Source organism: Ambystoma mexicanum, chromosome 7q (assembly GCF_040938575.1).
Source record: "Ambystoma mexicanum isolate Mex_15411 chromosome 7q, UKY_AmexF1_1, whole genome shotgun sequence".
Taxonomy (NCBI): Eukaryota; Metazoa; Chordata; class Amphibia; order Caudata; family Ambystomatidae; genus Ambystoma; species Ambystoma mexicanum.
The window spans coordinates 579,887,517-579,914,798 of record NC_090941.1 but is presented as its reverse complement, the minus strand read 5'-3'; the positions used below and the strand labels follow the sequence as shown (position 1 = coordinate 579,914,798).

Sequence of the window (27,282 nt, the reverse complement as noted above, 5' to 3'; positions counted from 1 at the left end):
CAAGCTAGTTGCTTGAGCATGTTGAAATATTTTGGTGTCCACATTTAGTGATGACAGCGGTCTATAAGATCCACTGTCGTCTGGTGGCTTATTGGGTTTGAATAATAAAGTATTCACTGCCTTGCGTAGTTTTGCTGGAAGAGTGCCTACAGTAATAGATTCCTCCCAGACCTGCAGTAAGTAAGGGGCAAGTACTGACCAGTATATTTTATAATGATGCCTTGTTATCAGGGAGGGTCTTGACAGCGTCTATAATTTCCTCCAGTGTGAAAGGGATCTCCAGCTTTTCAGTAGAGGAAGTGGATATGACTAAAGTTGATAGAGATTCAAAAAAGGTATTTCGAGGGGATTGGATCCTCCGACATATTCCATATCTATGACAAGTAATGTCCACAGCTGTGCTGCTTCGAAAAATTTCCTGCGTCAATGACGATGCGCTGTCCCCGAGGACCTCCTCCGACGGCCGACGTCACCCGATGTGATATGTAGGATGCACGACGCCCGTCGCCTCAGTACCGTTTTTTCAGCGAACTTGTTTGCTTCGTGAATCTCGTTACGCCTCGACTCTTTGGAATTCTGTTGTATTCTTCTCGGTTCTTTGAACCTGTTCGGTTTTTGTGAAAAAGCCTGTTCGTGACGATGTTTACCTCATCTTCAACCCCGCGTCAGGGCTTCAGGAAATGCGGGGACTGTGGGTCCAAGATGTCGGTAATGGACTCGCACGACGCCTGCCTCTGGTGCCTCGGGGAGGCCCACGACACGGACAACTGTGTCGACTGCCAGTCGCTCATGGCCAAGGCCTTGCGGGAGCGCAAGAAGAAGTTGTCGGTAGGTAGGGTGTCTAAGCCCCAGAAGTCCAGGTCTGCAGGGCTTTCGAAGGATGATTCGAGAGGCGACTCTGTGTCATTGTCGGAGGTCTAGTGGGTCTCCTTCCAGGAGTCGGTCTCGCCACTCCTCTGCCTGTTCGAGGCATTCCCGGAAGCGCCGGCATCGGTCGCCTTCCCCGTCCTCTGCCGAGGACTCCGCCCGTCGGCGGGTCACTTATCCCACCATGAAAGCGACACTGGAGGAATGGGCTTCCTTCGGGAAGAAGTTGTTAGCGATTCTCGAATCGCAGGGCACCGGTCCGTCCGCGCCTCCGAGTAGGGGTCAGTCGTGATCGGTCGAGAGATACCGCTCGCATGCCTTCCGGCTCGGGTGGTCGGCACGGTTCGCTGGAGAGTTCCCGCTCGGACAAGGGTAACCGTTCTCGCCATGCCCCTTCCAGGTCCCGGTTCTCGATGCGCTCGAGACCGCGTGATCCTGTACAGTCTTCGAGGAAGACGTCGACGCCTGTGGCGCCGAGGCTCCGCCTTCGAGGGAGTCGTCAACGCTGTTGGCGCCTAGGTCGTCGAAGGACAAGCTTGGAGCTCTGGCTTCGAGGCCTGTGTCGACGCCGCCGGTCCTGGCGGCGCTGCGGCTGACGTCGACGCCGATCTCTCAACGCCGACACGTTCGGCGCCCTCAGTGCCTATCGAGGCGGTGGTGTCGGAGGGGTCCCGTGGCACGGGGATAGCCCCTAGAAAGGCTCTGGCTAAGGTCAGGCATAGCTTTGGTCTCCAGGTGTCTTCCTCTCACTGCCTGGAGTACATTTCAGAGGGTGATGAGGGCTCTGATGAGGGCTTGGTTCCGGTTCCGGTGCCAGATGAGCTTCTCTCGTGCCATAGCCAATTTGATGACCTGAGGCAGTCACTGCATGATGCCAGTGGACTGGACACCTCTCCGGAGGTGGAGTTTTGTAGGCCTGAGCCTGGCACTCATGCCGATTCTTCGCACCGGTGCCTTATGTCTCGGATCACCGAGTACTTGGGATGGTTGGCTCCCCCAGGGGAGTTTGTTCAGGATGATCTCACGGAGATCCTCGATCTTGGTCCCCCCGACTGACCCCGTACTGTCGTTTCATATGGCTCTGGAGAGAAGGGTGGAGGCGGCTTGGACTGCTCCGGAGAGTCTCCCGGCAGTGGGCAAGTCTTTGTCGCGAAAATACCGTCCAGCCAGTAGCGACCCCTGCTGCTTGTCCAGGCACCCCACTCCGGAGAGTTTGGTGGTGCAGGCGGCTACGGCCCCGGCAAAGCAGGCGTCGTATCCTACCATCCCTCCGGATAGGGACGACAAACGTTTTGATGGCTGGGCGAAGAAAGTGTTTTCTTCAGGGGGTATGGCGCTTCAGGCGGCCAACTCCGTATGTGCCTTGTCTCGTTTCACACACACTCTGTGGAACTGTGTTGCATTAGCGGCTGAACATATTCCCGAAGGGGACGAACGGGATGGTTTCCTTGCTATGGACAGGATGGCAAGGATGCCATGTGTGAGGCCGTTCAGTCGGGTTTGGACATGGCAGATTGCGTCAGCCGGTCCATGGCGGCGAGCACCGTGAAATGCAGGTTTGCATGGTTGCAGAAGTCTGGGTTTGCTCCTAATGTGCAGGTCCGGCTCCTCAACATGCCCTTTGACGGGGAACATCTTTTTGGCAGCAAGGCTGACGAGCGCCTTGAGAGGTTGCAGACCTCCAAAGCTGCAGCGAAGTCGTTGGGCGCTGCAGTTCGCCAACCTCTGCCTTTTCGTCCTAGGGGACCGCAATGGAGGGGAGGTTCCTTTCGTTATTACTCATCCTTTGGTAAAGCGAGAGGAGCTGCCAGTCAAAGGGGCCACCATAGGAGTGCCAGAGGTGGAAAACAAGGTACTTGAGATGCCAAGGCCGCTCGGGCTGTTGCCTCTTTGCCCTCAGGCAACGCTGCAGCCGCTTCAGCTCAGTTATGAGGCCATGTCCCATGGTTCGCCGGTTGGGGGAAGGCTGGCGCAGCATCTTGCAGAGTGGCGCGCCATTACTTCAGATGTGTAGGTTCTGGAGATCATAACCCACGGCTACTGTCTTCCTTTCCGGCAGAGGCCTCAAGACAATCCACTGGGGAATCTCTCTTTGAAGAGTCCGAATCCGCTCCTTGCGCAGGAAATTCAGGATTGACCTCCGCCCCGAGGGTTTTCACCAAGCTCATGGTCGTGGTGGCAGCGCATCTCAGGAAAGGGGGGATTCACGTCTACCCCTACCTGGACGATTGGTTGATCAGGGGGAGCTCTCCCGAGCAAGTGCCGGATCATCTGTCCATCACCTGCCACTCCCTTCACAAGCTGGGCTAATCCCTCAATTTAAAGAAGTCCCATTTGACGCGAACACAGCGGCTCCAGTACATCGGAGCAGTGCTCGACACGTCCCCGGGGCTGTGTTTTCCTCCCAGGTGAGGGCTCTTCACATTCAGCAGATGGTGCACAAGTTTCATCTTGCCCAGACGCTCCCGGCTTTCGAGTTCTTGAGGTTGCTCAGCCTCATGGCATCCTGCATTCTTCTGGTGCCAGAGGCTCGTCTGCGGATGAGATCTTGGCAGTGGGCACTCAAGATGCAGTGGTTGCAATCCTCTGGCAGGATGTTGTACCCTGTTCAGGTGCCGCCCTCGGTCGCCCAGGACCTTCTGTGGTGGGCCGTCGAAGGCAATCTGATGAAGGGGGCCCCATTTTGGCTTCCCTGGCCGGAGGTGACGATCGTGACGGACGCACCCTTAACGGGATGGGGAGCTCATGCCAACAAGTTGACAGTCAGCGGTCGTTGGTCTCCGTCGGAGTCCAGACTCCATATCAATCTGTTGGAGCTGAGGGCTGTCAGGCTAGCCCTGAAGGCTTTTCTGCCGACTGTGCGAGGAAAGAGTGTCCTGATCCTAACGGACAACACGGTGGCCATGCACTACCTCAACAAAAAGGGGGGGGAGGCAGGGTCACTTCCTCTGTTCAGGGAGGCGATGCAGCTCGTGTTCTGGGCCATTCAGCAGGAAGTTTCGATCTCGGCTGTTCTGGCCGGAGATGACAACGAGACGGCAGACGCTCTGAGCAGGCAGAGCGCGATCTCTCACGAGTGGGAGCTGGCTCAGGAGATTCTCCTGGAGATCTTCGCCCTTTGGGAGACCCCTCAAGTGGATCTCTTTGCCTCCAGTGTCAACCGGAAGTGCGAAAGGTTCTGCTCGTGGGAATTTCCTCCAAGAGGAGCCTTAGGAGACGCATTCGTGATGGAGTGGTCATTCCCACTGCTGTATGCGTTTCCTCAAGTCCCTGTCATCCCGCAAGTACTGCGGAGGTTACAGAGGTTCGGTTCCCGGATGATCCTCATTGCTCCGGCGTAGGCCCGGAGCGCGTGGTACCCGGACCTTCTCGACTTGTCCATCTGCCCTCCACGTCGTCTTCCCTACCCAGACGATCTTCTCTCACGGGAGGGGGGTTAGGTGCTCCATCCAGAGGTCAGATCCCTCAACCTTCACGCTTGACTTCTGAAAGGTTGAGGTATAAGGATTGGGACCTCCCTGAAGACGTGTTGGAGGTGTTGCTCTCGGCCAGACGGCCGGCAACAAAGTCTGTGCCGTTGCCGTAAATTCTGCGACTTGTGCAGAGTTAAGAATGTGGATCCTTTTGAGTGTGACATTCCCATGGTTCTGTCTTTTTTGCTTTCCTTGGCCCACAGGGGCTTGCAAGTGGGTACCATTAAAGGTTACCTGGCGGCACTGTCCATATTTAAGCGCTTGTCTGAAGAATGTTCCTATTTTAAGATTCCTTTAATTTCTCAGTTTTTGAAAGGGCTCACTTATGTGTTCCCTCCGTCACCTTTTCTGGTGCCCGGTTGGGATTTGAACCTTGTTCTTAAGTTTTTTATGGGTGCTGCGTTTGAGCCTTTGCATTCTTGCCCTTTCAGACTGTTAACTCTTAAAACTGTGTTTTTGGTTGCGGTTACTTCCGCTCGCAGAGTGAGTGAGTTACAGGCACTTTCAGTTAATTCACCCTTCACTGTGTTTCATAAGGACAGGGGTGTCCTTCGAGTTAGTCCTTCCTTTCTTCCGACGGTGGTTTCGGAATTTTTTTGGGCCAGAAGGTTGTTCTTCCGGCATTCTATCCTCCTCCACATCCTGGTAAGGAAGAGGAGAGGCTCCATAGGCTTGATCCTAGGAGAGCGTTGAGCTTTTATATTTCGCGCATGTCCCGGGTCAGAGTGGACGATCAACTCATTGGTTACGCTGGAAAGCGTTTGGGACAAGCTGTGACGAAACAGACTTTGTCTCGTTGGATTATTTTAGCTATCTCCGAGTGTTACCGCTTGGCGGGTAAGGAGCCTCCGGCTGGCTTGCGGGCCTATTCTACCAGGGGGTATGGCTGCATCTACTGCCCTGCAGAGGGGTGTTTCTATTTGTCACATCTGTGATGCAGCCACCTGGGCTTTGGTACATACTTTTGTAAGTCACTACTCCCTCGATTCCATCCGAGGGCAGGATCTGGCCTTTGGCAAGGCGGTCCTTTATTCCGCAATTTGATTGGGCATGCTAAATTTGTGTTCTAAATTCTTTTCCCATCTCCTTGCTTGGTACTACTTTGGGAGTCTGTCATAGATACGGAATACGTCGGAGGACCCAATCCCCTCGAAGACCAAGTTACTCTCTTACCTGGTAACGTTCTTTCAATGGGATGGTCCGACGACGTATTCCATATCGCTCCCTCCCTACCTTCCCCGCTGCAGAATTTCTTATGCGATTGCAGCTTGCGTTTCCGCAAGGCCTTGTGTGTCTGACTGGCAGAAAACTGGTGTCACACGTTCTGGGAAAAAACTACAACTGAGGCTACGGGCGTCGTGCGTCCTACTTATCACGTCGGCCATCGGAGGAGGTCCTCGGAGACGGCGCATCAACGTCATCGACGCAGGACGCAGACCCCGAAAATGTTATGAAGCAGCACAGCTGTGGACATTACCTGTCATAGATATGGAATACGTCGACGGACCATCCCATCGAAAGAATGTTACCAGGTAAGAGAGTAACTTGTTCTTTGGGTAGTTACCTGGACATAAACAGCTGTACATAGTATTGGATGAATGCTTCTAAAATGTCTGAATCTCTAGCAAATATTACTTTGTGTTTTTCACCATTACTACATTTTCCACCAATAAATTATTTCTGATCACTCTAGTCAAGGGTCTTCCTTTTCATTCTGAATCCCATAGCCTCTAGCCATTGCAGGGATTGAAAAATAGCGTGTCTCCCTATCTTCAGTATCCCAAAATGTTTCCAATTCTTGTTTCATAGCCAATAGTAATTTAAGATTGTGATCTTCAAGATATTGTTGTTCAAGAGATTTTAAGCGCAATTCAGTGGTTTTGAATTCTGCTCGTATATTCTTTTAGTACTTAGAATTCTGTGGATATCAATATACTCGTGTATGATTTAAATGTTTGCCATATTGTTCCTATAGTGGAAATATAACCAATGTAGGTATCAAAGAATAAATATATATCTTCCAGAATATTCATCTCAAAGGCAGGTTCGGATAGTGCTGCTTCTTTAAACCGCCATGGCAGTGTATTTCATCCTTCATGGCCTATTCCTAATGTTGCCACAACATTAGAGTGGTTGGAGAACTCACGAGGGAGTATACAGCAGGATGTCACTAGGTTAATTTGTGATTTAAACATAATACAGTACTCTATACGAGATGCCATATTGTGGACAGAGGAGAAAAACATGTATTGCCATTCCTCTGGAGGCTTCTTCGGACATCAATCCAATCTCTAGCTAACATTGTGCGTAATATCTTCTGTGTAGGATTAGTCAATGTTCCATTAGTAGCGAGTGAACGGGCTATGTCTATGTGCAGTATCTTATTAAGATTGCCACCCCACAGTAGAGGAGCTCATGGAGCTTTATTACAAAGATTGGCAACATCATAGTAAAAATCAGGGTAATCCACATTAGGACCATGTACATTCATGATTAACAGCTCCTGCCCACACAATATCCCAGGGAGGAAGACATAGCTGCCTAAAGGGTCACATATTAACGCAATGCATTGATAATTTAAAGACTTGTGGATTAAGGTGAGGACACCTTTAGATTGAGTGAAATAGCTTGTGAAGTATCTCTGAGGACACTGTTTTTTGGCAAACTTCTTGTGTGTGTCTAAGGGCATTTATCTCGTGTAGCAATATCATATTTGCTCAGTGCCATTCAATATACGATAAATAACGTACACACCTTTATATGATTATTGAGTCCACATATTGAAGAATCTTATCTCCTTTGCTTTAATAGAGGATATCTATTATAGATTTCCACAGTATATGTCTGATTGCAAGATAAGGATAAAACACACATAGCATTAACAAACCTATTATTAACTGCTATGCCTGTTTCATTTATTTTTTTTGAACAGTATATTCAACCACTTCCCTTGTCACACCCCAACATGTGTGATGTGATTCTCCAACAAAGTCATATTGAACAAAAATAATGTTGTATTTGAAACAACCTTGCAAAATAAGGGAGTTGGGTGCCCAGCAAGAAGCCAGCACCCGCACCTTGTAGAAGATTATTAACTGTGTAGCATTGAAGTATGTTAACGTTCAATTATCTGGAATATTTTCTTCAGTGTAAGTTGTAGCTTCCTCAGAAACAATTAAGAAGAAAGTTTTACCATTCAGTTGCAACCACAATTTAGCTGGAAAGAGCATGAAATCGTTTTTTGGTATCAGTAAATGATCACCATTCATTTTGGACTGCCGTGGAGAAGCCAGGGTACAGCAAGATCCTGCTTGATTCATAATGTAACTCCCCCTTCCCTCTTGCATATCTTAGTAGAAGATCTGAGTCTCTATACTTAGGTATGCAAGCAATAATGAGCCTAGGTGCTGAGGCAAGCTTTGGCTTCGGTGTCATAGAATGATGTGCACATCCCATTATGAAGTGTGGTGATAACAACAGATTGCCCAGTGTCTTTCCAAGGAGGTCTCCCACAAACCTTTTATGCTACCCTGAAAATCTTTTTCTGGCAACCCCAGAATGTGTATGTTATTATGCATGGAGAGAGATTCTAAGTCATCAGTTTTTGCTTGGACTGTTTTTAGCACTTTGTTTATGCCTGACATCTCCAAACGCATATTTTCGACGACATACTCAGTGGAGCTTATCCTTGGTTCTGTCTCTATTATTATTATTATTATTATTATTATTATTATTGTATTTATTGAGCATGGACCTAGCTTCGAGAAGCAACAGGCCGCTTTACAGAGGTATGCAACAGTACAGATGGATAGTAGGGTGCTTTTCAGAGGTAACAGAACAGATCTACAACAGAGCTATACTCCGATATTAGCAAGTGCGTACACAGCAATTCATTTGGCATGAGTGCTTGTATACATATACATATTTATTATGTAGCATTAAGCAACGTATAAAAAGTGATATTTCTAACTGTTGATCAGTGATTAAAAATATTACTTTACTGTTTGCCTATGTATTAATGTTCAAATAAGACGTATGATATATATTAATGTGGTTAGCATGATTGCTCACTTCTGTAGCAGTTATCCTGTTGCATAAGCATGTTAAATGATAGATCATTAAATATGAAAATGGAAAATTAGCATTGTCACCCCTATTACCTTATTGGCAGACACAGAGTCTGTTTTCAGTGCCCCCCTCTCCCGAGCCCCACTTAAACATTCAAACCGACTCTGATTAGGTACTACAAACACCTTTGTTCTGCTTGATCACTTGCAAAAACACCCTCACATTGGAAGTACTGTGTCTGCAGTTAACAGAGGTGGCTGTCCTAAGAAGGCATCCCAACAACAGCCATTTTAGGGTCAAGCACAGGCTGCGACTGGCATATAGTGCAATGCACAAAGACAATGTGTGGTTGGCATTTGTGGTCAGTCCTCTGTGCAGTTGGTATTGTTGGTCACTGTTACTCCATTTGCCACAATTTCTGCCAATAAGGTGCCCCATAAAAAGTACGGTGTAAAGAATATCATGAAAAGTCTTGAGAATGTAAATGTGGGACACTTATCTTTCAGTGACCTGGTATATTAGTGGTCCCTCTCCTACTATGACCAGGCTGGCTCTGCCTGCGACTGCCTTGCCTGACCCCAAACCAAGATGGACAACGTTTACTCCTTGCTGGCCCCCTTCATAGCTGCGCGGTGCAACAGTATCAGTTTTGAAGTTGACATTGTCTGTGTCAACAGTGCTTTCTCCCCAGACACCACCCCAATTACTTTGTCCTTTGTTCGTCAGGTTCACTTCAGCATGTAACTTGCCATACTCAAAACCTGTCGCTTGTTTGTTTTTCCTAGCAGACCTAGGGAAAAACATTCAATTTCGGTCCTTCTGGGACAAATGTGGGGTGTAGCAAGCACATGCTTTTTAGTTCCAGTATGCACTCTTGCTTTAACTGAGAACAAGACTAATTTCATTTCTGCAAGTCGTTTTGTTGTATGTATGCCTCCCTAAGATATTTGTCCTGAATTTAAATAATAAAATTAGAATAATGATTGTGTTCTCTTTTAGGCAGCAAAAGAACAGACGCAAGATTTGATAGTGAAAACAACAAAGCTTCAAGCTGAAAAGTATGTGCATCTAATTTTAATTTCCAAATGCCAACAGTATATGCATGTAGCAAGCGAACTGCCATTATAAAAATACTCTGTATGCCATACATGTTTTATTGTCAATCAGATATGTGATTTTGTGTTGAGGAATGAAATGGAGGACAAGACAGTTAGCTAGCTATTCGTTTTGTACTGCGAATGGTGACAATGTTTGCGTTGTCTGGTATTGCCATTATATACTAAGGTAATTGCATAATAGGCCACATATTGCAGTCATATGCCCAGACTCCTCATATTCCAGGTATTGCTATCTTAACCAGGAATCTGCATCATATGGATGGTGCATCCATCATTAAAGAGCATTGTTATTCAGTTTTGCTAGTTACTTCCACTGCTTGCCAGTTATTCCATCACATGCCCAGCTACTGACACCGTTTGCCAGGTAATGCAACCATCTGCGTGTACACGCAGATACTATGCCAGTCATCACCTTCTTTTGCAGATGGTGATAATGGGGGTGGCGGGGCAGAGATGAAGAAAAACAAAAACGGTCTTACTAGGTCTTGTCGTTTGCATCGTGCAAGTGCCGTAACAAGAAGCGCAGGGGAAGGGCGGAAGGGGGAGTGCCGGTCAGGGTAAAAAGGGTGCATGGGTTATGCGAGTGCCATGGGGAGGCCAGGTGGACAAGTGCCATGGGAATGCAGAGAGTGCAGGGGAAGAAGGTCCATGTTTTAAATGCGAGGTACAGGGCTGGAAGGGCTCAAAGGGTTGCAGGCCCAGCCCGGCTAGTGCAGGGGGAGGGAGCTCGGAAGGGCAAGCGCAGGATGGAGGGTTGGCGGGGGGGGGGGGTCAGGGGAGACCAAGTGCAGGGGTAGACTGGTAGAGGAGAGCCTGGTGCCCTGTGAGAATCTGAAGGAACCAGGCAGTCAGTCAAAAGGAGGAAGAGGGAGCATTAGCAGGGTTGGGGAGAGGGAAGGAGGAAGAGAAAAGGAGGGTCTTGAGAAGTTTCTGGAACTTAAGGAGATCCGGCTCAAGTCCGGGAGGGGCAGGTAGGCCATTCCTGAAGGAGGCACTTGCGGTGGAGAGAGATTTACTCCCCATTCGCTACCTGGAAAAGCATCTGATCTGCAGAGAGTTGTAGCTAGAAGACCAAAGGGCTCTAGCAGGGAGGTATTTAAAGCGAGAGAGTTGGGTGTATCTGGGTACCAGGCCCCAGACCAGAAGGCCTTGTGGATGATGCAGAGGGTCTTGAACTTGACCCTCACAGCAATCGGGAGCCAGTGGAGAGATGCAGTCCCTAAGTCTCACAGCCCTGTTCTGCATTAGTTGAAGGGGCAAAGGGAGGAGTTAGGCATATTAAGGAATAGGCTGTTGCAGTAGTCCAGCCTGGAGAGGACCACGGCTCTGGAGTAATTGAGTTTCTGGGGGAAGGTGAGGAAAGGGAGACTGCCTCTAAGGAGGTGCAGCTGAAAGTGGGCCTGCTACCTCGTACATTTTGCCTTGTTCAGAGTGTGCTTTCCTGCTCCGCCTTTTATCTGTGTGGGGGAAGTGTAATGGTAGTCTTGTGTGAGTAATTACCAGTAATTGCCTGACTGTGCCTGACCCTTGTGTTGGGACATGTTAGGTGTACGGCGCTGGTGTTAGTCCATTGTCCCTCATGGTGAACTGTCTGCGAGAAAGTGTTTGTGTCGGAAAAGGGGAGAGATGTTGAGTTCCTAGGTATCCTACATGGTAGGATGGGGAAAAAAGGTTATTGGGAAGGGGATAACGCATCTCACCCTCCAGTGTCCCACTTCCACTCCCCGAGGACACCTCATCCAGGTGATCCTCTTGCACTGGTCAACGCCCAGGAACTGGTTCCAATAGCGATGACTGTGTCCTGGCCACCTGGATGACGGATCCCCGGGGACTAGTGGGTGAGACACCTTCAGGTTTCTCACAGCAGTCAGGTACCTTGTATGGTATACCTTGAACTGAATTAGTCTAAACCTTGGTCTTGCGAAGACCAGTTTCACATGAGAGCACACCCTTTTCCATTCTGACTCAATACAAATATTTCCAGATCTGGTTTATGTTTCTACCTCACATCTACCCAATTCATGTGATACCAATGAGATTAGAGTTTCATATAGCAGTGACTAATTTTCTTTCGACTGCCCAAAAAAGGGACATAAGCTGCATCAAGGATGATCGGTGCAGCTCAGCGCGATAATCTTGCCAGAGCTTCTTAACCACCTATTGAACTTCACATATGCTAGAAATTTCCCACTTAGGATATTGAAGACTGTCCTATGATTAATACAATTCCTGAATATTTCTTCTTTATATAAAAGGCTCCATCTTTTGCAGCCGTGTTTTGACAAAGTCGAATCTCCCTCACGGGCACGCCACTTCTTAAATCACACTTATTGCAAAGTGACACCTCTGGGTAATATGAAGCCCCAAACTGCATCCTCCTGTGTAACCTTTCCCATATTTGTGAGGTGGTTTGGGTCAATAAGGGCATTTTATTCCTATTTTTTCTTCTGGCATCTTCTAGAACACCTTAAAGTGGTCTTGATCCAGCCCAACATTGGCCCAGTACTGTCAGTTGAGACTGCCTGTCCCAGCATCTATTCTACTACATGCTGCATATGTGGACTGTCAAGACCTCCTCTAGTATAAGATAATGTGGGTGTTATTAAACTCACTCTCTGTAGTTTGTCTTTCCAGGTTTCAGGACCTGTGTCTTCAATAATCTTGTGACGGGCTGATAAAACCGTGGTAAATTTAAAGGTCTCACCTGTGCCTCGGTTTCTGAGGCAGAAGCCTTGCCACAATGTTTCTTTTGGCCAGAACGGGAGTTGTGAAGATAGGGGCGTTTTTCTCTAGACGCCACCCTGCCTGATAGATGGGACACCAGGCAGGGAGACACCCAGAGCCAGCCGCCAAACAGGAAAAGCCCTCAGTAAGAGGAAAACCCTGATCCAGATGATAATTGGAATGCTGGTGTCCAGATTACAGTGTAGAGCAACAAGTTGCAAAGTAAATTGTGGAACCGGACTGAAACGGAGACAGAAGGCAGGAAGATGAAGGACTAAGAAAGCGGAAGACCAGGGACACCAGGAAAAGGGTGGCCATGAGGAGCAAGGTAGAAAGGGATAAGCATAATGGGAGCACTGAGCTAGGGCAAGGAATACCTTAGCTTTGAAACGCACAGAGCCGTTCCTGCATCAGCTTGATATTGCCTTTGGGAGAAATTCAGTGTCCACGCTCACAGCATAGCACCATGTTGGATCAGAAATTGAGTCTGAGACGTGTCAAACGGCAGCACCATCTTGGTACGGAGCGCTGCAGCAATGCAACGATAGGGAAGCTTCCATCTAGACCACAGGGACCAAGTCCTGGACTGAGTGTTCATGACAGTATGTCCCTTCCAATGTTCCAGCCTGCCGGGCTCCTCCGGGTGTAGTCGCTGAAATCGCTGTACTAGAAGGGGGGTGTGGATGTTGGTGCAGGGTTCCCAGGAGCGGTCACTAGAAGAGTATCCCATCAGTCCACCAGATATTGAAGCATTCCACGCCGGTAGCGGGAATCACATATGCAGGCAACCTCATATTCTGGTACTTGATCAACAAGGACCGGTGCAGGCAGAACTTTTATCGGGGTAGAATGTTGGTGGTATGTCGTCAATAAAGAAACCTGGAAAACAGGATGAATCCTGTGCCAAGAAGGGGGCAATTCTAAGCGATATGCCACGGGTTTGATTTTCTGCATGATCCGGAAAGGTGTGAAATATTTTTGCGGCAACTTTGAGGGGCACAAGTGCCTAGAGGAGAGCCATTTTTGATCATTGGGTTCATAAGAAGGGGCTTCTTTTTGTCTACGATCTGCGTATCTCTTGATGGTTTCTCGTGTTTACAAATGCTCAGCAGCTATTTTTTTAACATATTGTAGATCCGAAACTGTTTGTTCGACAGCACTTAATGGAAACACAGTAGGATGAAATCCATCGGTGCAAAAGAAAGGACTTGAAAAGTGGATGGAGTTATTATATGAAAATTCAGCTACAGGAGCAGTGAAACCCAGTCTTCACCGACCTGTGTGGCAAAACATCTCAAATACTGTTCTAGGGTGTGGTTAACCCTCTCCATGATCCCGTTGCTTAGTGGATGCTATCCAGAAGATAAGGCTTTGTGAATTCCCATGATACAGCATAGATCGGCCCAAAACTGAGACACTTACTGAGAGCCTTCATCTGCGATAATGGTTGAGGGCAAGCCATGAAGCCTGAAAAAGACTGTGTAAAAAACACGAGCCATCTCTGCCGCAGTGGGTAACTTGGCTAATGGGGAAAATTGAGCCATTTTGGAAAAAAGTCAATAGTGACCTTAATAGCCGGGCAACAGTTTGAAGGAGGGAGTTCCACCATAAAGTGTGTTGCTATTTTCTGCCACGGTTGTGAAGGTAAAATGGGTTGCAAGAGAAGGCCAACCGGCTTGTCTTTAGGTTTCTTGTTTGAGCACAATGGTGGCATGTTTTGACATGCTGTTTGATACTAGAAATCATTGAGGGCCACCGGAAATTTTACAAAATTGTATTTCTCATAGCAGTAATTCCTCTATGTACAGCAGGGACTAAGTCATGACACAGACGCAAAACAGTTTTTCAGGATTTCTCAGTACGAATTAATACTTTGCGATCTTCAAACAGTAGACCCTGGTCCTCCCATAATTCCCAGGGATTGGCAGACGCTATAATGAACCACAGAGATGACTTGACGGTTTTGTTTTTTACTTGGTTCAAAAAGTTGTCAATGTGATAAACGTCTTTTCCTGCAGAATGGTAGAGTATGGCTTTATACAATCCATTACATAAACAGATCTGTATGACAGGGCATCGGCAATCATGTTCTGCCTGCCCGGAATGTAAGTAAACAAGAAGTGGTATTGGGCAAAGAAAAAAGGCACACACCGTGCCTGTCGGCTATTCCGATACTTTAAAGACTGTAAGGCCTTACATTTCTGTGGTCTGTGCGTATTTGAACAGGACCAGCAGCCCCAAGAAGAAGATGACGCCACTTCAGGCAAGCTTGCCAGATATCCAGCAATTCTTTCCCTAATACTGAATACTGCCTCTCACTATTATTCAGGGTCCTTGAAAGGTAGGCTGAGGGATGTTCTTTGCCATCTTCTTGAATTTGATTGAGTACAGTGCCCAAAGCATTTTCAGAGGCATCAGTTTCGACAATGAAAGGCTTGGACATGTCCGGCTGACACAGAATGGGAGCTTGGGGTAAAGCATTCTTTTAGGGTTTTAAAGGCTTTTTTCCGTAACTGAAGACCAGTCAAAAGGAACACCTTTCTTCAGTAGTCCAGTAATGGGCAGAACCAAAGCAGAAACATCAGAAAGGAACTAGAAAGCGTTGGATTTGCTTAATGCAAGCGGGAGTGGGCCAGTCCAGAATTGCCGATACTTTGCATGGGTCCATAGAAATGCCTGATTGAGAAATCACGAATCCCAAATAATTACCTGATGGCTGATTGAACTAACATTTCTCGGTATTGGCCAGTAAATGATGATGCCCTAACCGGCCAAGGATTTGTCGGAAATGTCTTACATGGTCTTCAAGGTTCGATGAAAAGATCAAGATATTGTTGAGATAGATAATAACGAATTGAAACAATAAATGGAAAAATACTCTGTCCATAAACATCTGGAATATGGCTGGTGCCTTCATGAGCCCAAACAGCATAACCAGTTACTGACTGCTGTTTTCCACTCCACGCCTTTTCGAATACATAGTAGGTGGTATGCCCCTCTGAGATCCAATTTAGAGAAAATCACAGCTCCTCGCAAGGCTTCAAGGTTATTGGCCATCAAAGGTCACTTGTCCTTCAAGGTCACCACACTACGTCCTCTGCAGTCTAAACAAGGACAGAGCTCAGTTGTTTCTTTTCTGCTCTCTGGGGTATCTCTCCTCGTACTCGCTCGCTTTTCTGTGGTGTCCCAGTGCTTCGCTGTCTGACCGGACACCCTGTGGCATTCTATTGCAAGTGATATCAGCAATGGTTTGTGGACCCGCTGTGGTCCTCGCCACCACCTTCTCCTGGGCTCCTTCCCTGTCGGATTCCTGTGTTTTGGGTTTGCCGTTCTGCAACGTTGAGCGGGTTTGAAACACACAGGCTTCCTGGTCTCCGTCCTCTTCAGTTGTTACACAGCTTGGGGCCATGCTTGCAAATGCGTTTCTCTCTCTGTCTCTGTCTCGTCTCTCTCGTCTCTCGCCTCTCTCTCCCCCTCCTCTCTTGTCTGTCTCTCCCCCTCCTCTCTCGTCTCTCTCCCCCTCCTCTCTCGTCTCTCTCCCCCTCCTCTCTCGTCTCTCTCTGAGTGCACGTTCCTCCACTTACTTGACCCAGTGGAGTAGATATACTGATTTAAAGGGACATGTTCTTTTTTCATAAGAAAATGACATCTATTGGGAGTTTCTTCGTCCCAGTTTTGGTACTTCACAGTTTCAGGGGCATTTTAAAACATCCCATGTAGGCCACAGTATGTGTAGCTGTTGGGAGTTCCTCACAGGAATGGGAGCCCTTATCCCCTAAGGGGGGAGGCCTCTCCTGGAGAGGTCCTACTTGCCTCTACCCCTAGGGAGGGGTATTGTGGAGCAGACTCACCTCCCAAGCCTCACAAAGGGGTGTGGAGGGGCCTCCCCCTTGGGCAGAAGGGACAAGTTCCCTCAATTCATCACACCACTTAGATTGTTCACCGAACCATTGAACTTTCTTTGAGAGCTGGTGTGGTCTTGAGGACATATGTGACATGTGGTGACATCGTGGGATCCTTCAGCCACCCACAAGGGAGTAACCACCTACTGGTAGAGAGAACTCAGACGATTGGGGCAGAAGAACAGAAGCCAGTCCTAGATGCTCAACCCAGAACGCTACTATCGGAGAACAGATTTTGGGGTTTGATCTTCCATTCCTTGACCGTTCAGGCACCCATTCGAAAGTCCTCCTGGGAAAATGCATACAAGGTTCACAGCACCTATAACTACTGTTACTGATGAATGAGAAGATCCTGCTTGAGGCAGATTTCAAGGTAGACCTGCCGATGAACAAATGTGGGTATTTATCTCAACCCCAAAGAAAATGGACAATGCCAACCTACCTATTAATTATTTTGGCCAGCTCAGCTAAATGCCACATTAACATCCAAGCGTTGCTGGTGAACCTCTCCCTCGCCCCTCTTCAGTCCCTAGAGCGGGAGATGGTCAGCCAGTTTTCTTGGGATGCCCTGTAGTCCACCTCCGAAGATGACTGGGGCACACCGTGGGAATCCAGATCTGTCACCGAGGGAACAACATCATCCTGGCAAGAGGACCTAGAGGATTGCACAGAGGGTGTGGCCCAGGGCATTCCACCAGGAGGACCCAAAGTGACAATGACTGCAGGCTGTTGCACTGATATGAATGAGCCAGAGGACCAAGGTCAGCCCCAGCAAGCCCTACATCCATGGGGAGAACTTGGGAATGAGGCAGATATTGGAGAAGTGGAGAAGTGCAGGGCTCTTCCCTCGATTCCCCCAGATCCATCGGTATAGCTTGGTTTGGAACAAATAACCTGGTTTCCCCAGGTAGACAAGCACCCAGGCCAGGATCAAGAAGAAAGAAAAGACCCAGGATGAATCATCGGACTGAGGTACTGGTTGACTTGATGGGGTTGGAGATGAGGTGGTAGAACCAGCCCCAGGGAGAACCCAGGGGAAGGACCCTGCAGGAGGCCAGAAGCTTGCAATCAGAAGATCCATCCGAGACCCTAAAGGACCCAATATCCTTAGGAAAAGACCACTCCATGGGAAACATGAGGACAGAGCATGGATCGTTCTCCCTGCCGAGGAGGATTTCACTGAGGAGGAGGAAGGGCCCTTCTGAGAAGACATAGAACAATTTAGGGCAGTCCTCTTACAACTGTGGCCCAAAGGAGAAGACTTGTTACTCGACCTGGACAAAAAATGAAGGTAAAGCAGAGGAAATGATGTGTCTGGTGTGTGGGAAGAAGGGGCCCATAGACGATCTATGCCGGTCTGCAGACATCAGGAGTCGGAATTGCACACATATGGAAAACGGCACCAAAGTGGATGTTCAAGGGAAGAACTGCTAATGGATGATGCCACCACCGACAACTATGCGCCATAGAGTGACCTGCTCGGAGTAACCTTTCAGTCCCTGGTCCAAATACAGGGAATGACGTTCTGGGACTTGTTAGACTCAGACAGCACCAACAACACCATACTGCCAGAGCTGCCATCCCTGCCCAACTCCTGTGCAGATAACATGACTATTCGCTGCATTAATGGGGATTCAATGATTTACAGTACGGCGTGGGTCCCAATCCATCTGGGGAACACTCTCTAGAAGACCAGGGTTATTTGTCATCTTGAATCTCCCAGAGGACGTAGGCTTCGGGAGCTGATTCTCCCCCGTTCCAGGAATAGATGGAGTTTTTATGTAAAACAAAACAAAGCCGTAGGGAACCATTCATACCACTCTGGGGGAATTAAGCAACCAGGTACTGTGCCTGTCAGGTAAAGGAGCACATCTCTTATTATTATCATCCCAAAAGATCTCCAGGTCAAGTATCACATGACAGCTGGGAGCAGAAAGGTTGGCAACGAGAGGTTTCCAAGCATCATCTGTGGTAAAGAAGTTAGTGGTCGGGAAGAGGAGGGAGGCTTACAACAGGGTGAAGGTGTATGACAGGCAAACCCACATTAGAACAACACCAGTGTTAGCAAGTGTCCAGAGGGCTTAAGCAATGTTCACACGCTCGCCCACAGAGACTGTATATTCACCTTCAAGTGGACCGTGGAGCAGTTCCCTCCTCAAATCAGCATCTTATACCTGTTGGAAAACCCTGGCATGAACTTGGACATTGAATCCAAAAGGCCACCATTGCCTGAAACCGGCAGCCTTTCATGCGAGCAAGGGGTGGGACTTAAGATCCAATTTGAATGTTTTCTAGCCGGAAACGGCTTTGGGCAAAGACCAGCAGCGGTTGCCCTGGGGAGCTAGGTTAGGAAGAGAGCCAATGAAAGGGGAAGGTGTAATTTAATTGATTTTTGAACTTTTTATACCGCACACCTAACAGAATAAACTGCATCTCGGCGCTGATGGAGGATAAAGGGGGCACAGGAAACAGGTAGGTGTTGATTATTTGTATGAGGTCAAGGTAGGAGAAGGGGGACCAAAAGACCAGGCAGAGGAAGGAAGGAAGGAAGGAAGGATGGTGCAGAGGAGCATGGAGGAGATTTGCTGGAGGAGTGTGCAAGGTGAGGTATTGGATGGTTGGAGAAAGAAGTACTTAGGTTTGAGCGGGCATGCAAGGTGAGTGAGTCTAATATGAGGGAGAGGTTGAATGCGAAGGTGATTTGGAAGTGAAAGGAGAGTGCATGTGAGAGAAGGTGTGGGTGGAGAGTAGTGGTGTGGGGCGAGTTGTAGTGTGGAGTGGTGGGAGTAGTATTGGTGTGGAGGAGGGAGAATGGGGAGAGTAGTGAAGAATAAGATCTGAGAGTGGAGGTATGCAGTAGAGTGAGTAATATCAGATGGATAGTGGGAAGAATCAGATATGATTCTTCCCAGAAACCTGGTCTGGGACCCTCCTCATTGTAAAGAGGCCATGGTATCAACAGCAAATATATATATATATATATATATATATACAACAAAAGATGCAAGTTTCAAAAACCTTTATTCGTGAAAATCAGCAGGGTTGGAGTAATTCCTAGCTAATTCCAACTCTAAATGGGAGTAGTCTTGACCATTAAACAAAAGAAAAACAGTCCTCGTCAGTCTAAGTCAAATTATAAAGGTCTATACTCAAGAAACCTAACCTAGCCCTCTTTCTCTAAAAACAAATGTGTACAGGGGAAATAAAGAGTGACCATAGGCCCATCATCGTACACAGGCCTTCCTCTACCAGACTCGAACCTGTTTCAATGTTCCCTTTTCTTTCAGCACAGCACAATGTTCACCTTAATTTCACAATATTTCAATGTGCACTTTCCGTTCACCAATAGTTCATTACATGCTTCCCTCTGCCGGGCTCCAGCCTGCCTTTTCCTTTCACCTTGGGGTTTGCATCCCCAAGTCTTAATTCTCTTGTTTCAACATCTTGTTCCTTGGGCTATTACTATCGAAGACTTTTAAAACTAAAAGGATTTGACTCAGACCTTTGCATGACCACTCGACATTCCATTAGAACAGTTTTCTCAATTTTAAAAGGTTTGTTAGCTCTCATGAAGTTTTCTTACTTTGGCCGCTTGGCCCTTTCACAATCTTTATCAACTGTTTACTTTCAATCTTCCACAAAACCTCAGCTTCCTAGGTTGCGGATACTTTTCCTGTATTTGCTTTGCTTAATGGTGGTTCTCAATTGCTTCCTATATCTTGCGTTCCCTTTTGCACGGAAAGATACTTATGCAGATTTACATTCTTTAGAAGGGCTGATGATTTCTCGCAAGTGCCTCTGTTAATCTGTATTCTTTCTCATCTCACCATAATAGTTCTGTTTCATTAAGCATTCTGCAGTTTTATCACAACCTTTCGTTAACGCTGCTCCCCTGCTTACTTCTTACACAAGCCGACCATCAGATCACTCACCGCTCATTAACTTGGGGGCAGGGGGGATGAGGCTTTCTTCAGCAATGCCTTCCTGCTTGCTTCCAAGGCCGTCGCTTGCAGCCTTCTGTGTCCTCTCTGACCTTGCTTCCTGCTCGGGAGGGGATCCTGCTGTCCTGGAGCACCTGCATGGCGGGCTTCTCGGGTGCACATGTCGTCCCTTCAAGTCGTTCACAGATGTCTGCAAGCGCAGGACTCCCGCCAGGGTTTCTGCCGCTCGCAGCTTCTCTTGCACTGTCCACTGGCCTTGCCGCTTGACAGCACGTCAATCCTTTGACTTCAATGGAACTGCTTCTCTCGGCTCCCAGTCTCGCTCTCTGTGCTTGCGCCTGCCACCTTTTATCACTCTACCAAGCGTTAAGTCTCAGGTGTGTGTGATTGAGATTACATGCCTTACTCTGCCTGACCTCATTAGTGTGACATGGCCTCATCCTCTTATTCCTCCTCTTCCTTGTCTCAGTGGTTTTGGGAAGGTGAAGTGGGGGGAATCTGGGAGATGTATTTTCCCATTAAATGGGTAGGGACAGTGATTTCTGGGGTAGTTGGCAAAAGGGGATACCATGTCTCACCATTGGGGGTCTCCCCTCGTCCCCCACTTCTAGAGGACCCCCACCCAGGTGATCCTCCCTCGCTTATCCACCCCCAGGGTCAGGAGCCAAGAGCGATGGCCTTTCCCTGGCCACTTGTGTAGGAGATTCTAGGGGAGTAAGGTGGGAAAAGCCCTTAGGTTTTTCACACCAGGGAAAGACAGACGCTTCCTAATCCTGCCCCTGGGGTTGGTGCACTGCAGGAGTTTCACATGGGGGGAAACTGAACAGGAAGACTGGGATAACGCCCTATTTAACCTTACCCATAATCCAACCCTTTTGATGGCTCTTTGTCAAACCTGTAGATGTTGAAAAACCTAACTTTAGTGGAAAGCAATTAAGTCTGGTAGCCATTGCTGTAGTCCGGCAATTAGGGCTAATAGCCAACACCTGAAAACAATCATTGAACCTATGAGGCATAAAAGGCTCCATCAGGAAAGGGGGAGTAGAAGGAGCTGGAACGAGAACTGGAAGGCTGACGGTAGTAGCAGTAGTAGAGGAGAAGCACTAGACTGGCAATTCACAAGGAAATGGGAGTTCAAGTGTCAGACTCAATTGATACAAATTAGGGAACCCTTCAATTTGAGAAGCTTTAGTAAGAGAGCTTCTAACCCAACAATAGCAACTTGGCATTCTATTGGATTTGACACTTGTAGTAGTAGGGGAGAATTGATACAACCAGGGGAAAGAGCTTTGATTCACAGAGATTTAGAACTTAATCCCCTTAAGGGTACTTATATTCGCCTTGTCACTAAGTCTGGCCTGGCGGTATGGCCTAGACGTATTGGCAGGGGATAATTGATCCCCACTATAGAGGATATGTACAAGTCTTAATGCAAAATAATGGAAAAAAAGGCCTACCAAATCAAAGCTGGGGAAAGGATAGCGCAAGGTATTTGGGAGTTTGCTCTGTTCCCAAAACTTAAGGAAAAGAGACAATTGAAAAAGGATCTCAAGAGTTTGGTGAGGCAGATCCTGAACCAAAATGTCCCATACATATAGATAAGGAGGAAGAAAGTATGCCTTATTAAGCTTTTGCTCAGCATACTGACCCCTTGCTAGCAGAACCTTTTAAGCAGGTAACCAATGAAGAAGGCAGATAGAAAGGTGGTCCAATTACTTTCTCCAAACAAATGGATTGCTATATAGGGGAGATATGGATCCATCTGCAGACCCTGAACACAGATTGTGATACCAAGAAGTCATAAAGACATTGTACTGTTGATGGTCCATGCTCATTTAACTGGGGGCATATGGGAATTAGTAAGACCCAAGCCCAAATTGGTAACAGGTTTTATTGGTCCAGTATTTATGCTGATATTAAAAGATTCATAAACGCCTGTTCTAAAATATCTCCTCTTCCCCTCTTACAGCCTTTACCTATTATTGATGTTCCTTTTTCCCGAATTGGGTTGGACATAGTAGGACCCTTGGAAACCTCAAAATTGGATAACAAATATATTCTGTTTATTCTAGACTATGCTACCAGATATCCTGGGACCTTTCCTTTAAGGAATAATTCCTCTTAGCAAATCTTAAAGCATTTATTAACATTATTTTCTCTAATTGGTTTTCCAAAGGAGATCTTAACGGATCATGGTTCTACTTTCATGAGTAAACTCATGGTTGAAGTAAAAGACATTCTTCAAATTAAGAACTTCAGGACTTCGATTTATAACCCCGAAACAGACGTGTTAGTTGAAAGGTGTAATTGACTGAAGCAGATGGAAAGAACTTGGATATTATGATACCTTGGGCATTGTTTGACATCAGAAAAGCTCCCCAGTCCTCCACAGGAGTATCTCCCTTTGAATTGTTGTATGGAAGGGAACCCAGAGACATATGCTAGACATGTTAAGGGAGACATGGGAAGAGAGGGCGCGAGATACCAGTCCTTTACACAGACTGCTCAGAAATTAAAAGAACAAATGGCATCAGTAAGGAAAATAGTTCACTTAAACATGGTCAAAGCACAAGAATAGCAAAAAGAATGCCATGACAGGAAAGCCATAATGAGATCCTTCTCCATAGGGCAAAACTTATTGGTGGTCATTCCCTCATCTGATAATAAGATGCTATCTAGGTGGCATGAACCCTTTGAAGTTCTTGAACAGATGGGACCGTACATTTATAAAATATTGCAGGCTCATCGGAATAAATTAATACCCATATGTACCGTATCAACTTACTTAAAGAGTGGAAAGAACCTATGGGTAAAGATTCTTCCATCATGCTAACCACTCTCCTATCAGAAGAAAACCAGGAGACCCAATTAATCTCCTCGTAGTTACCCCAAAATCAAAAGCAGAATTTATTGGATTTATTATAGCAATTTCCTGATGTGTTTAGACCAGAACCAGGCAGAGTGAAAGGAGTGTACCATTATATATATACTCCTCCAGGGCAGGTAGTACATCAAAAACCTTACTGTATTCCTGAGAGTAGAAAACAAATAATTCAGGAGGAAGTAGAAGCTATGTTAAAGGCTGTTATAATTGAACAATCACAAAGTCTATGTTCCTCACCGATTGTCTTAGTGGCCAAACCAGATAACTCTTGAAGCTGCTGTATAGATTTCCAAAAAGTGAATGAGGTGTCCCAATTTGATAGATATTCTATGCACAGAAATGACAATCCAATTGATAAATTAGGTGATGCCAAGTACCTTTCTGCCATGGATTTCACTAAAGAGTATTGGCAGATAACTGTTAATCCATCTGATAAACCCAAAACCACTTTTTCTACCCCCTCTTGGGTTATTTCAATTTAAGGTATTGCCCTTTGGCCTAACATGGGGCCCCTGCTACCTTCCTTGGGTTGATGGATCAAGTCGTCTTAAGACCTTTGTCATCTTTCTGTGGGGCTTACATTGATGACATTATTGGTGTTCAATTTGTACCAAGACACTAGAGCCTTGAGAAAAGTAGGATTAACAGCTAACCCAAAATAATGTCACCTGGCTAGATCAGCAGTTAAATAGTTTAGCTTCTTTGTTGGGAATGGACTAGTGCAGCCCAAACCGGATGAAGTTGGATCTGTAATGAGAACTTCCCCCTCCCAAAACTAAAAAAGAGTTACAGGCCTTTTTGGGTTGTGTTGGTTACTATTGAAGGTTTATTCCAAATGATTCCTCCATTACTGGTCCTCTTAATGACAAACTTAACAATGTAGCCCCTCAGAAACCACAGTGGCTACCAGAGGATCAAAAGTGGTTCTACAAGCATATATTATGAAGTGAGCCTCTTTTGAAAGTAGCTGACTTTAATAGAACCTTTATTTTGCAAACTGACGCTTCCCACATTGGCTTAGGAGCAGTGTTATCTCGACTCCATGATGGAGTGGAGCATCCAATCCTCTATACAAGTCGGAAAGGGTTTGATCGGAAAAACAACTATGCCCCTCTTGAGTTGGAAGCCCTTGCCATCAAAGGTGGAATAACCTATTTAAAATATTATCTTAAAGAAAGAAAATGTGTGTTACTTACTGATCATGCCCCTTTAAAATGGTTGAGCCTGAGAAAAGATACCAACGGTAGGGCCATGTGCTCATTTTTAGATTTACAGCCTATTGCTTTGCAGTGGAACATCGGAAAGGTAAAGAACAAGGGAATGCTGATTTCCTTTCCCGGATCCCCTTAGAGGCTGAGAAAACCAGCAGCATTAGGTGAAGAGCATGTGAAGAATCAGAGATGATTCTCCCCAGAAACCTGGTCTGGGACCCTCCTCATGTGGCTAGGGAAAGGCAGACGCTTCCTGATCCCGACCCTGGGGATGGCGTACTGCGGGAGGATCTCATTGGGTGGTGGACAGAACAGATCAGAAAGACTGGGATAACCTATTTAACTTTCCCCCTATTCCCACACTTTTGATGGCTCTTTGCCAAACTGTAGAAGTTAAAAAAACTAAGAGGAAGAAACTACACATCCCAAAGTCCTAGAGGTACTGGGAATAGGGCTGAAGATGTAGTAGTCGGGCAATTAAGCCTGGTAGCCATTGCTGTTGTCAGGCAAATAAGGCTAATAGCCCATACCTGAAGCCAATAATTGAACCTGTGAGGCATAAAGGGTCCCATCAGGAAAGGAAGAGTAGAAGGAGCTGGAAAGAGAACTGAAAGGCTGACAGTAGTAGCAGTAGTAGAGGAGAAGCACAAGGCTGGCAAATCACAAGGAAGTGGGAGCAAAGAAGGGACGCTGGAACATGGCCGAAACCTGAAGTGCAGAGGCTCTGCAGCCGAAGACGTGCGGGAGGCTGAGTTTTCCATATGTGAGCCCAATTGCAGTGACTGCAGAGCAGTGGAAGTGCAGGAGACTAAGGCCAGAAGCAGAAGGCAAGCCAAGGGTCTTGCCGGTAACTGTAGGCAGCTCCTTAGTAACTCGCATAATGCTTAATGTGAGAGAAAGCTGTTTGTTTCAATTGAAGTTGTACTAATAATGGAATTGTTGCATTCTCATATAAGGTTGGAGATCACTACTCATGTGAGAAGTTTGTGCTTGAAAGCCATTGTTGAAGTATCTAAAGATTGTTGCTGTATAACAGAGTGGTCATGTGTGACTAATTAACAAAAGAGAACGCTTCCAAAACCATTACCGAATACCTAACATTGTCTATATATGAGTTACAAAACAGAGTGAAAACTACATCAAAAGGAGGTTGCATGTGCCTAATTGTAAATCCCAAGGGAAGTCAGAATCTAATCCTTTACAGCCACACAATAATAGAATTCCTTATTCAACTTTGAACTTAAATATCTACTTGAAAGAGAGGTTGCGTGTGTCTAATGTTGTTTTACTTGAGAGACTGAATCGTATACTGTATTCAGAACTGACATTCTTTCTACTTCAAAGAAGTAAAGAGACTAAAGTATTCAAGAGAAGAACAAGCATTACCCAAGCCAAGAGGCAACCCCTTTTTATAGTGAAATTAGCCTTGCCAAGAGTTAGTCATCCAACTACGCTGTGAAGTTGTTAACTGTCGAGTGTCCAAAGAAACAAGTAGATCAGTGTTAGCTGAGGCTGAGAGAGTGACACATAGTGTTCTGGCTAATTACCTGGGCTGATAACTGGCAGAAACGTGGCAGTAAAACTGGGGAAGGAGAAACAAATGCGTGTGAAGAATATTCTGCGGTAAAATACATGTTGTGCTAAAGGTAGAAAGGAGAGAGTCTTATGGGTAGAAGCAGGTTGCTCTTGTGCTAATAAGACAGAAGGCAGAGGCAAAGCGGCTGCCCATTTTATTTAAGTTGTTAAAAGGAAGAGTGCCTTGCCTATCTGAAGCGGTTGAAGTGTCTGGTCAAAACCTACCTAATAATTCAACAGTACTGAGCAGAGGTAGTAGTACTTGAACTGTGGTAGTATATGAAGTTGTCAGCAGATGTCACGTTGAAGTCGTTTGAAGCAGTAACGTAATGTGGGACAAATGTGACTATTCCCATGGTACCAACATTAGAAGTGTGGTTGTTAAGAGAAGCAGCCGCCCAGAAAAAACATCTTGACTAGTACACCAAATGTAAAGGTGTAGCTGAAGAAGTCTTAATGAACTGTGTATTATTGACTTTCCATCAAAAGCATGATTAACATTGATGCTATTACTTTTCTGGAAATTGGAAGGGGATCTTTTTATCCAGGAACAAAGAATTGTTACCAGCGGATTTTTTTGTTTGATGGACTTTTATTTTGACTTTAAACTTTCAAGAGCTGGTTTAAAACCTTTCTTTTCTTTTTATGAACATTTGGAGTTAACTTTGAATCCTGGGGAAGGGATGTTACCCAGGACAGGAGAAGGCCATTCAGATATTGTGGTAATATTGTGTATTATATTGTGTTGATATATCATTTCCTTTGTGTATTCGTTTTCTAGTCTGTGGGTCCAGTTTTCTCATGCTGGAGAATTTTCCCTTAGCCTTTAGACAAGGTAGGGAATTCCTCTGCAGAGTAGGACAAGCAAGGTATTTTCTTTATATAATTTCTTGAATAAAATGGCATGTTTTGAGAAATCTACAAGCAGTTGTCCACCTCGCATTACTGACCCCTCACAATAGTCAAGGAAGTGTGAGGGAGCAAGTGTAGAGACAGGTAGAGTAGAAGGAGGAAGAGGAGAGTGACAAAGAGACATAGACATAGGCAGAGGAATGCCAGGGCACGTAAGTAAAGGACCCAGGGAGATATGTGTGTCTGGAAGGCACCAACCCTTATGTTCTACTGCATTTGGTTCTTGGGCCAGGTAACGCCCTAGATTGTCCCCAGATGAAATTTTGTGAGTTAAAGCGTTTGCCTTGAGGCAATCACGACCAGACAGTTTCTTAGAGTTGTGACCTGTAACACAAGAAAGATTATTTTCAGCAGTTTAAATCATAATCTCTCCATTAATAGATAACTCGCCATTCCCATGTTTGTTCCCTCTATTCATGTTTATGGCACCAGCCCTTAATTGCTAAAGTGCTCTGTTAATTATTTTTCAAATGCAATTCACAGTCACTCTGTCCACCTTAAAACTGTAGCAAAAACGGTCTGCAAAGGGCACTCAATGCAGAGCATTCTACCGCTGCCATCCGTATCATTACGACACTGTGTCTCTAGGAACCGCACGTCCACCTTT

General features: G+C 46.4%; 1 protein-coding gene across 2 annotated transcripts in view; it reads left to right on the top strand.

Annotated features, from left to right (window-relative positions):
• COG6 (component of oligomeric golgi complex 6) overlaps positions 1-27,282 on the top strand; it is a 1,358,763-nt gene that overhangs the window by 210,472 nt on the left and 1,121,009 nt on the right. For both annotated transcript variants that reach the window (XM_069639705.1, XM_069639707.1), the window contains exon 4: positions 9,408-9,466. In XM_069639705.1, coding sequence (XP_069495806.1) covers positions 9,408-9,466 — 59 coding nt within the window. The remainder of the gene's footprint in view (positions 1-9,407; positions 9,467-27,282) is intronic.